Source organism: Tiliqua scincoides, chromosome 1 (assembly GCF_035046505.1).
Source record: "Tiliqua scincoides isolate rTilSci1 chromosome 1, rTilSci1.hap2, whole genome shotgun sequence".
Taxonomy (NCBI): Eukaryota; Metazoa; Chordata; class Lepidosauria; order Squamata; family Scincidae; genus Tiliqua; species Tiliqua scincoides.
This window is the reverse complement of record NC_089821.1, coordinates 310,249,817-310,261,788: the sequence shown is the minus strand read 5'-3', so window position 1 is coordinate 310,261,788 and position 11,972 is coordinate 310,249,817. Positions and strand designations below refer to the sequence as shown.

General features: G+C 48.4%; 1 protein-coding gene across 1 annotated transcript in view; it reads right to left on the bottom strand.

Annotated features, from left to right (window-relative positions):
• Positions 1-8,443: 8,443 nt before the first annotated feature.
• GNG2 (G protein subunit gamma 2) overlaps positions 8,444-11,972 on the bottom strand; it is a 65,532-nt gene continuing 62,003 nt past the window's right edge. Inside the window, exon 4 of the mRNA XM_066610692.1 lies at positions 8,444-9,221. Coding sequence (XP_066466789.1) covers positions 9,093-9,221 — 129 coding nt within the window. The 3' untranslated portion in view covers positions 8,444-9,092. The remainder of the gene's footprint in view (positions 9,222-11,972) is intronic.

The window sequence follows — 11,972 nt, the reverse complement described above, 5'->3', positions numbered from 1 at the left end:
CCTTCGGAGCCATTCCCGGCGGGGGGGAGCAAAACGGGAGTCTTATGATCCTGGTGCCCTCCCCTGCATCTGGCAATCAGAGGAAGCCTGCCTCTAAGACCAAGAGCTTGCACATACCTACTATGACTTGTAACCCGTAATGAACTTCTCCAGAAATTTGTCCAATTCCCTCTTAAAGGCATTCAGGCAAGATGCCATCAATACTTCCTGTGGCAAAGAGTTCCACAAACTAATGACACGCTGGGTAAAAGAAATATTTTCTTCTATCTGTCCTAACTCTCCCAACACTCGACTTTCATGGATGTCCCCTGGTTCTGGTGTTATGTGAGAGGGAAAAGGGCATCTCCCTATCCACTCTGTCCATCCCCTGCATAATTTTGTATGTCTCAATCATGTCCCCCCTCAGGCGTCTCTTTTCTAGGCTGAAGAGGCCCAAATGCTGTAGCCTTTCCTCAAAAGGAAGGTGCCCCAGCCCAGCAATCATCTTAGTTGCCCTCTTTTGCACCTTTTCCATCTCCACTATGTCTTTTTTGCAACAGAAGGCATCTATCTCCGGACCAGATCAGATGGAAAGCTCTTCAGCCTCTCCAGACTGAGAGCAAAGTCCAAAGTCCAGCTGAAATGTCTGCGTGACTTCCTCTTTGCCGATGCAGCTGTCACTACCCACTCTGCCAAAGATCTCCAGCAGCTCATGGATCATTTTAGCAAGGCCTGCCAAGATTTTGGACTGACGATCAGCCTGAAGAAAACATAGGTCATGGTTCAGGATGTTGACTCACCTCCCTGCATTACAATCTCTGCACATGAACTGGAGGTTGTCCATGACTTTGTGTACCTTGGCTCAACGATCTCCGACACTCTTTCTCTCGATACCAAGCTAAACAAACGCATTGGTAAAGCAGCTACCACGTTTTCCAGGCTCACAAATAGAGTCTGGTCCAACAAGAAGCTGACGGAACATACCAAGATCCAGGTCTACAGAGCTTGTGTCCTGAGTACACTTCTGTACTGCAGCGAGTCATGGACTCTTCACTCACAACAGGAGAGGAAACTGAATGCTTTCCACATGTGCTGCCTCCGCCGCATCCTCGGCATCACCTGGCAGGGCAAAGTTCCAAACAACACAGTCCTGGAACGTGCTGGAATCCGTAGCATGTATTGGCAACCTTCAGTCTCGAAAGACTATGGTATCGCGCTCTGAAAGGTGGTTCTGGCACAGCGTCTAGTGTGGCTGAAAAGGCCAATCCGGGAGTGACAATCCCTTCCACACCGGGAGCAAGTGCAGTCTGTCCCTGGTCTGTCTCCCTGGCAATGGGCCTTCCTTCTTTGCCTCTTTGCCTCAGACTGTTGGCCAAGTGTCTCTTCAAACTGGGAAAGGCCATGCTGCACAGCCTGCCTCCAAGCGGGCCGCTCAGAGGCCAGGGTTTCCCACCTGTTGAGGTCCACTCCTAAGGCCTTCAGATCCCTCTTGCAGATGTCCTTGTATCGCAGCTGTGGTCTACCTGTAGGGCGCTTTCCTTGCACGAGTTCTCCATAGAGGAGATCCTTTGGGATCCGGCCATCATCCATTCTCACGACATGACCAAGCCAACGCAGGCGTCTCTGTTTCAGCAGTGAATACATGCTAGGGATTCCAGCACGTTCCAGCACGTTCCAGGACTGTGTTGTTTGGAACTTTGTCCTGCCAGGTGATGCCGAGGATGCGTCGGCGTAGCATGCATGCACTGCTGGTCTAGAAGGTGGAGCCTCTGTTAGCCCAAAGATAACATCTGAATGGCGAGACCTTGTAGCAGCTGACAAGCCGAGCTGAATTATTCCACCTACTCTTTGGTGTGAGCAAAGAAGCGTCTTGGCTGCCCTTCAAGTGAGAGATGGAGGAGCTGCTTGGGAGGCAACTGGGGGTCAGAAGTTATACCAGACCATGAAAGATCCATTTGAAATGTAGTGGAGTTCTTGAAAGATGGAAACTTTCTGTTATTGTAAAAATCGCCCCCCCCCGGGGGTTTAGAGATAGCCTGCCTATGTGAACCACCAGAGGAATAATCCGATGACCAGAAAGGCAGTATATAAATACCAGAATTATTATTATTATTATTATTACAATATTAGCTGTCTTATTCTTAATACCTTTCTAATGATCCCAAGCATGGAATTAGCCTTTTTCACCACTGCCACACATTGGGTCGACACTTTCATCAACCTGTCCACCACCACCCCATGATCTCTCTCCTGATCTGTCTCAGACAGCTCAGAACCCATCAGCCTGTATGTGAAGTTTTGATTTTTTTGCCCCAATGTGCATGACTTTACACTTACTTACATTGAAACGCATCTGCCATTTTGCTGCCCAGCCTCCCAGTTTAGAGAGATCCTTCTGGAGCTTCTCACAACCTCTTCTGGTCTTCACCACTCGGAAAAGTTTGGAGTCTGGAATGGCTCTGAAGGGGAGAGGCCCCTTGTACGCTACCATGAGACTCCCTGCAAAACTTAATGCTTTATCCCCACCCACTACACCTCTGCAGCCACAGACATTTCCACACACTTCATAACCATTTTTTTGCTTTATCCTCTCCCCCTTTACCCCTATTATGACTTCTTATTCTGTGCATCACCTGGTGCTCTGATTTCATGCCTCACTGTTATAATGCATGCCTAGAACAAACCCAAAGCCAGACACACCAGTGATGACTGCAGAGACCGCCCACACGGAGAACCCCCTGGACGCCAGATCCACAGCTGGAGTCTGCCATTGGAAGAAGAAGGCTGACCTGGCACAGTTGGCCATGGGCAAGGCGAGACCGGGCATACCCCACTCTCTAGCCTTGGAATTAGTGACTTGTGGACTTTAAGCCATATCTGCTCAATGTTTCATATACGCAACATGGATCAAATGTATACATCTGTGGGCTGGGCAGAAATGGGCTAAACCCACCACTAGTAACCGCCTGAAATGGACTTGCATGCTCTATGCTTGCGATCACCAACATCTTTCCAATGTATGTAACTGTGTTTCAAAACCTCGTATTTGAGGCTACTTAGTTGTTATTCTTTGTTTGGAAATGCAAAACATTATCTAATAAAAAGTTATTTCTCTTGTACTCATACTGGAAAGGGAAAAGGACTGCTGGGAGGATCAATCTGGAAGCATGCTTGCTTCTCAGGGCTCCCCCACACACACACACTAGTAACCTTTTTCCATTTGAGTGCACCACACACCTGTGCAACCACTGCTTAGGCAATGCTATCCAGGGAATGGGCTTTCCCGGCTTTCCCGCTTTGCACGCAGAAGGTCCCGGATTTCGTCCTTGGTGGCGTCTCTAAGTGGGCAAGACCTTTCTGTGTCTGAAATCTGGAAAGCTGTGACCAGACCCTGCAAGCAATGCTGAGCTGGGTGGATCAAGGGTCTGAATCAGTAGGAGGCAGATGTGTTCATAGAGCAGCTTCGTTGCACAGTTGGATCAGCTGTGAGAAAACGAGTGGTCCCTGGTCACTGACCGCTCTTCCGTTTTCTGTGTCACATCACATCACTGAGGTTCATGAGTGTAGCATTCCAGAATAAATGGCAAGCTTAGCAATACTTGTGAGGGAAAGCTTCCTTGACTGAGACAGCAGTTCTGTTCGTGCTCCAGGGAAGGTTTCAAGAAGGGCGTCGAGCATGGGAGTGAGTGTGGGTGAACTAGGCTGGTGCTCATGGCCATATCAGAGCTATTCTGAATCAGAACGATTTTGATATGTGTGTATCTATGCAGGCCTTCTGCCCAGATGCTTAGAACCACTAGATGGGCCCATTCTCCCTTCACAACAGCCCTGTGGGATAGGGTAGTAGAATATGAGTGAAGATATTTTAAGGACCCAATCCTATCCAACTTTCCAGCACCGGTGCAGTCGCAATGCAGCCCCAAGGTAAAGGAACACATGTTCCCATACCTTGAGGAGGCCTCTGTGACTGCCCCTCCACCACATAATGCAGTGCACACCCCATTGGTACAATTGCAAGAGGCTGGAAAATTGGATAGGATTGGGCCCTGAGTATGGTAGAAGCGGCTTGAAAATATAGATCAGGGGTGCCCAAACCCCGGCCCAGGGGCCATTTGTGGCCTGCAGGGGCCTCCAATCCAGCCCATGGGGAGCCCCCAGTCTCCAATGAGCCTCTGGCCCTCGAGACTTGCTGGAGCCTGCGCTGGCCCGACATGACTACTCTAAGGACAAGGGCCGACTGTTTGACCTCTCGCAAGAGCTGCGAGCCAAGGGCTCCCTCTGCAGCTAGGTGTTTCACGTGACGCAGCAGCAAAGGAAAGGCCAGCCTTACTTTGCGCAAGGACTTTTATAGGCTTTGAGCTATCCTGAGACCTTCATTCATCCGTATAAGTTCCAACTCTGATATATTCATTTATGTAAAATCTGTTCAAATTTTAAATGTAAATTAATTCTTTTTCCCAGCCCCCAACACATTGTCAGAGAGATGATGTGGCCCTCCTGCCAAAAAGTTTGGACACCCCGATGTAGACTTAAAGCTCACGCATGAATGTACAGAGAATGTATGCTCACACCACTTCCACCGCACTTAAAAGATGAGTGCCTGTCTTCACCCTCAAGGTGAGGATTCAGAACCCAGATCTTTCCTGTCCTCCACCGCCCTCCTCCTCCTCCATACAAACTCCAGAACTACAATACATACTACTGCATCCTTCTTGCCTGCTGCTGCCTGCCGGCTCCTGATCCATCAAGATTTCTCCCAAATTGTCCAGCAGAGGGCTTTGTACAACCCTCACTGATCTGCAACTCTCCCTTGCAACTCCCTTCTTTCTCTGTGAAAATGAGACCGCTATGCTGCACATCCTCACAACAGCTGCTTTGTAATGATGTAATAGCAAGTGCTAGTTGAGAAACGCATGCTGACCACCAAGCTTGGAGACCTCAACTGTCCCTTGCTGGAAAGGAACAGCGTTCAGACTAAACAGTGTGTGACAGGCTGTGGCAGGAGCAGAGGAGGTGACAGTGGGGCTCTCTGTGTGCCTGTCTGAAACAACCTCAGTCTTGTCTTTCAGCTTGCATTTGAGGGAGGAAGCAGTGATCCAGGCAAGAGCAGGTCTGTTTTCAAAAAATAAAGCATGGTCAGTTGCACTAGGCACAATGCAGTCCCTCCTATGTGAGGGAGAAGCCCAACTGGACCTTGAGCATTGTATGCCTATTCTCTCTCTCTCTCTCTCTCACACACACACACACAAAGCAGGTCTGAACTGGATGCTTTGCAACAGACCAGGCCATTACTCTGAAAGCGAGACCTTGCCACGCTTCACCAAAAGTCTTGTTCCTTCCTTTGGTTCAGGTGTGCGGGTCACACTCACAAAGAACACACTTTGGGAGACCTCTGGTATTTCTGCATGCTACACATTCTGGAATGCTACAAATAGGCCCTTAACTGGTGGGACGATGTTAGCACCATTCTTTGAAATGTTTCATTGGATGTTAGTTGGTTTCCAGGCACTAGTTTGGGGGTTTTCTAGATCATGGGTTTTGACCTTTAAAGCTGTAAATGGACTGGCTCTAAAATATTAGAAGGAATATCTCCTCCACTGTATTCCCCTCTCCCCACCCCTAAAGATCTGCTAGGATGCTTTTGCCGTTTGAAGTGCAATAAGTTACCCACAACAGGATATTCTCAATAGCAGCCACATCACTCTGCCTAGGAAGACTTCTGGCTGCCAAGTCAGTTGACCTCTGTTTGGATTTAAGTTTTGTTTGCTTTATGCATGTTCCGAAAAGTATTTGGGTTTAGTCCAGAGGTTCCTAAACTGGTAGGTCACAATCCACCAGCCAGTGGGCAGGGAGGGGCAGGGAGGAATGAAGGCAGTGAAAAACCTCTCTAGGCTTTCTCAGGAATAAACACTTCTACATAAGAACAGCCCCACCGGATCAGGCCATAGGCCCATCTAGTTCAGCTTCTTGTATCTCACATTGGCCCACCAAATGCCTCAGGGAGCACACAAGACAGCAAGAGACCTGCATCCTGGTGCCCTCCCCTGCATCTGGCATTCTGACGTAGCCCATTTCTAAAATGAGGAGGTTGCGCATACACATCATGGCTTGTACCCCGTAATGGATTTTTCCTCCAGAAACGTGTCCACTCCCCTTTTAAAGGCATCTAGGCCAGATGCTATCACCACATGCTGTGGCAAGGAGTTCCACAGACCAACTACATGTTGAATAAAGAAATATTTTCTTCTGTCTGTCCTAACTCTCCCAACACTCAAGTTTAGTGGATGTCCCCTGGTTCTGATGTTATGTGAGAGAGTCAATCAAGAGCATCTCTCTATTCACTCTGCCTACCAGCACCTTGTCTCTGTCTTCTGCACAAGGTTCTACCAGCACCTTCTGCAAAAGAAAGCCTAAAGAGGTTATCTCAAAGTTTAAACCTGAACAAGATGGATCAAGTACAATTTAAAAAGAGGCACACTATACTGATTTTGCTTGTGAGGTGCCTTGCCAGGCACTGTCCATGGTTTTGTTAACTCTCCCAGGTTTCTTCTGCTTCAGAAATGATAGACTTGAAAGGAACCTCAGAGGCTCAACTTCTGCCCAGTATTATTTATTCATTGTCCTGGAACGAGCTGGAATCCCTAGCACATATGCATTGCTGAAACAGAGACGCCTGCGTTGGCTCGGTCATGTCGTGAGAATGGATGATGGCCAGATCCCAAAGGATCTCCTCTATGGAGAACTCGTGCAAGGAAAGCGCCCTACAGGTAGACCACAGCTGCGATACAAGGACATCTGCAAGAGGGATCTGAAGGCCTTAGGAGCGGACCTCAACAGGTGGGAAACCCTGGCCTCTGAGTGGCCCGCTTGGAGGCAGGCTGTGCAGCATGGCCTTTCCCAGTTTGAAGAGACACTTGGCCAACAGTCTGAGGCAAAGAGGCAAAGAAGGAAGGCCCATAGCCAGGGAGACAGACCAGGGACAGTCTGCACTTGCTCCCAGTGTGGAAGGGATTGTCACTCCCAAATTGGCCTTTTCAGCCACACTAGACGCTGTTCCAGAACCACCTTTCAGAGCGTGATACCATAGTCTTTCGAGACTGAAGGTTGTCAACAGTAGAATTTATATCCCGCCTTTCCACTCCAGAAAGGAGCACTCAAGACGGCTAACAAATAAAATATGAAAACCATGAAAACTATAAATAAGCATAAAAATCAAACATTTAAAAACAATAAACACAAACAATTGGTTCCCCCCTCAAAAAAAAAAGAGGGAGAAGAGAAGGCCATGCTCCCTTGTGTCAGCATTAATAGGTTTGTGTAAATAAAAAGGTCTTAAGCCCCGGCTGAAAGGATTCTAGAGAGGGAGCTGTTCTCAGCTCTAGGGGAAGGGAGTTCCACAAATGGGGAGCCACCACCGAGAAGGCCCTCTTTCTTGCCACCACCCCCTTCACCTCCACTGGTAATGGCACATTCAGAAGGGCCCCCTCTGATGACCTGAGAGGATGGGTCAGATTGTATGGAAGGAGGAGGTCCCTCAAATATCCTGGACCCTAGCTGCGTAGGGCTTTAAATGTAAAAACTAGCACTTTAGTATGGGTAACTAAACATAACTACTACTACTAGTAGTGGTGGTAACTACTACTACAGCATCAGTGAGAGGTGGCTATCCAGCCGCCAACAAGGTAGACTCTTCCCCCGTTGTATAGCTCCCTCAGGATGTTTGCCCAGTGATGTGTGAACTGTGACCCTGCAAAATGGAGCTTTGTAAGGAAGTACCTGAGATCGATGACTCCCCTTAATAAAGACCTGCATCATCTGAATTCATAGCAAGCATGGAGGAGCTGATCAGAATGTTAGATTTCTATACTGCAAGAACAGCCATTTTCTAAATAGCAATTCCCCCAAAAAGTGAAGAATGTGTAACAGTGTCACTATTTTCATAACTATGTATCTAGCTAATTAGGGAAAAATTTGCCTTTGAATTTATTTCCTATTAGATCTCGACTTCAGCTGGCTGTGTTGAGAAAAGTAGCAGGTAACATCTGCTGTTTATCATGCCCTGCTGACTGGGGAAAACAAGTGCCCCTACTATTGGCAGGCACACCATCCCCGACATGGGACAGACCATGCTCATCTGATCTCAGAAGCTAAGCAGGGTCAGGCCTGGTTAGTACTTGGATGGGAGACCACCTGGGAATACTGGGTGCTGTAGGCTTATACCACAGTCTTTCGAGACTGAAGGTTGCCAGCCAACCAACCATGCCTTCCAAGGCAGAGTTGATGACATCCCCAGGGACCGAGATGCGATTGTCAAAATGATAGAAACTCTGCAACAAGGTGCTGTCTGTCATCTGTACACAGCGCAGAGTGCAGAATGCCAGAAGACTCTTTAGAGAGAAAAAAGGAGAGCAAGCCAAAACATTCATCACAACATACAATTTACTTGCAGAACAAAAAGCTACCAAGTACAAACGTTAGAAAAACAGTGGTAGTAAGTATGCACCAGACAACCCATGGCCCGTTAGCAGCTGTGACACATTCCCGGCTAAATGCTTGTTCAGAGTCAGCCGAAAGGCGGCTGCAGTTCCGATCTCTCCCCCTTACGTGGCACTACTAAAAGGCTAAATATGCACAAGACCCAATGCTGAGAAACATCCAAGTAAGTCTAACTTGTGATTATTTTACACTTCAACATAAATAAAAATGACACTGAGGATAAGCCAAACAAAAATTGAGAATAAGGCTACACACAGACACACACTCACACCTTTGTGTCATTCTGTAACTTTGCCGTGCACGACCCTCTTTTTTGAAAAAAGACAAAGGGCTCGTTTGGCAAAAGCCGAAGTGGACATTAAAGTTATTCTGGTACACATTTTTCCCCCTCCCTCTCCAGGCAACTCTGCAGATGTCAAGATCTTTAGCCTCATGATGTAGATCAACATCAGCATCACGTTCTCCAAAGAAGGTGGCCCGTTTGCACTTTGAGCATGCACTTCTAGGCAGCTGGATTTTTAAATTGGGTGGACTCTGAAAAAACACGTCCACGATGCTGAAAAATCTCTACATCAGTGTCCAGGGTGGCCCAAGTTGGAGTCAGGCTCCTGTCAGGTTTACAGGATGGCACAAAAGAACTTCTTCTCTCTAAATGGGTTTTCAGACGCAGGAACAGGAGTCAATAAGGGGTCTTCCTTGGCATGAGCTTCGCAGTATGCCATCAGGTCAGCCGCTGCTTTAGACACCTAGGAGAAAAAGAAGGTTCTGTGGACCCTTGCCTCTCTGAAACCATGTTTGTCAAAGAGGAAGAGGGCCCAGATAGTTGGCCAGAGGAAGCCCAGGAACATCTAAAGAAGATCTCTCTAGATGCAAGAAGTAACAGAGCCTCGTTGTAAATATAAGTAAACAGAGGTGGCCCTAGAACCTCTTGCCAACAGGACAAACGGGGCTCAACAGGCCTCCTTCAAGGGATGATGTTGTGTCCCAAAGTCTCAAAATTCAGAGCCCAGGTTAGGGCCTCGATTTCCTCCCAAGCCACACTCTTCAAGGGAAGAGAATCATTCCAAGCACTTCATTCTAGTTCAGAGCTGGAAAGCAGGAACTTGCTGTAAGGTGGCTGCATTTGGGAAGTGCTTGGAGTGCCCAGGAAGGGCAGAGCCAGAGCAAGCCCCTTGCCTCCCACTCTCCAGCTCAGGGTGGAGACCAAGGACTTGCTTTGGCTCTGTGCTGGCCAGGCACTGCGCGTTTCTGCCTCCCTTTCCTGTTCCAGAGCTGGAGGCGACACAGACTGGTCTGGCCCTGTGCTGCAAGTTACCCCCTTAATCTTCCTCCCAACCTTGGAACTGGAGAGGGGCCAGGGGTGTGCAAGAATGGGCACAAACCCTGCTCCCCTCCAGCTCCTCTCTCCGCTTCAGAGCTGGAAGAAGACTGGTCTCATTACGCTTGCCAGAGGCTGGTGGCACAGTCACCACACCAGCTGCACTCGCAGAACCCTGGGCATAAGTTGTGGGAGTGATGGAACAATCCCCTTCCACCAACAAACAGGGGAAATGGTTAAACATCAGATCTTGCAGTAATTTAATTACTACACTTACCAACAATGATCTGTTCGCTATGAGAATATAAGGGTAAAACCACTACTTTGTAGAGGTGATTTTCAGCAGAAGCTGTGGTACCAGAGAATGAGACCTCCTCCTGCTACACCTCTGCACTGCAGTCCTACTCCAAATTGCAGCCCTACATGACCGCTACACAGGGGTAAACATAATCCTGTAATCACACACCGGCGCATTTAGTATCATGTGCGGTTTGGAATTTGGTGCAGGTGGACTATCTGGCAGAGGCTGGCTGACTTGTCAGCGGATGGAGGGGCTGACAGCCACTCTGATCCTAGACAGGCAGGCAAGGAGGCCCCGGAGGACCTAGTTTCTACCTGGGGCCCAAGAAAGTGCCTGCAGCCCAGCCACGTCATATCTGGGAGAACTTTAGCCTACTCTTCACTTTCAATACACCTCTGGGGTGGGGGAGGCACATTCAGCCAGAGATGGAGCCAGTGCTTGTGTTGGGGGGGAACGGAACCTTGAGCACTCCCTTAACTCCAGAGCCCAGGTCAACCAGGTGGGTAGAACTAGGCTCTCACCTGGACTTGGAGCCAGATCTACCTGCCCCCCCCCCGATCTGCCCATGCATTCAGCAGTACTACAATTTCCCAGGTGGGCAGGGATACTATGCTAGACAGTGAGTTTTTCCCATGAATTCTGTTATTTTGTCCCAAAGGGTCCAGGCTCTCGACGGGCAAGTTTCTTTCCGATCCCTTTCTAAACATATGGCAAACTGCTCCGTTGATGTCTGTAGTTGCCATAGTAACGGAAGGAGAAATGTTTTGCTGTCTGGTGCGTTCCACATGAAGCCAGCTGTGTAGAAACCCCCAGCACTCAGATTCTCACCCTCCCGACTATCAAGGACAGGTAAGTTACACCACTGACAAAGCAAGGAAAAATCCAGAGGCTTAAAGTTTAGAACAGCCATTTTCAACCACTGTGCCATGGCACACTGGTGTGCCGTGAATGGTCTCCAGGTGTGCCGTGGGAGTTTGGTGGAGGATCATTTATTAATAGGGCTCTTGGGGATATGAGCCCCCCACCAACAGCAAGGTGCGCCTTGTCAATTGTCCAAAAACTGATGGTGTGCCTTGACAAGTTTAGTACCTTGTCAGTGTGCCATGAGATGAAAAAGGTTGAAAATCACTGGTTTAGAAGATGTTCACACTGGTTTAGAAGATGTTCAATGACTGGTTCACACCCTTCAGGGCAGCATCTGCAGGGGGACTTGCAGTCAACGAAACCAACAGTTCAAGTATAGCATAGTAACAGAAAAGAAGGGCAGGAGGTCTGGTCGAGAGGGTAGAGCCTCCATTAGCCCAAATATAATATCAGAAGGTCGCCAGTTTGAGGACACCAGCAGCTCCCTGAACAGCTGAGAATGGCGAGACCTTGAAGCAACTGACAAGCCCAGCTGAGTGATTCCACCTGCTCTTGCTGTGAGCAAGAAGTGTCTTGGCTGCCCTCCATGTGAGAGATGAAGGAGCTGCTTGTCAGCCTGTGTGGGAGAACTGGAGGCCAGAAGTGAGACCAAACCAGGAAGATCCATTCTGAAATGTGGTTGGTTCTTGAAAGAGAGAACCTCTATGATTGTCAAAATCCCCTTGAGGGATTTAGGAACGCCTGCCTATGTAAACCGCCTTGAATAAAGTCAGAGGAGTAATCCAATGACCAGAAAGGCGGTATAGAAATACCGAGTTATTTATTATTATTTATTAATATCAGCAACAGAATTGAAACCATTTTCAAGCAATACTTGAACTGTCCTGGATGAACAGGGAGACCTTGTGTGGGGCCAAGGAGAGAGAGGGCAACAGGCAAGCCACCCTAGGAAAAGCAGTTGGAACGCTAGAGGCTCTTTCTCCTAACCTCTGAAGATGAGGGGTCAATGCCTGT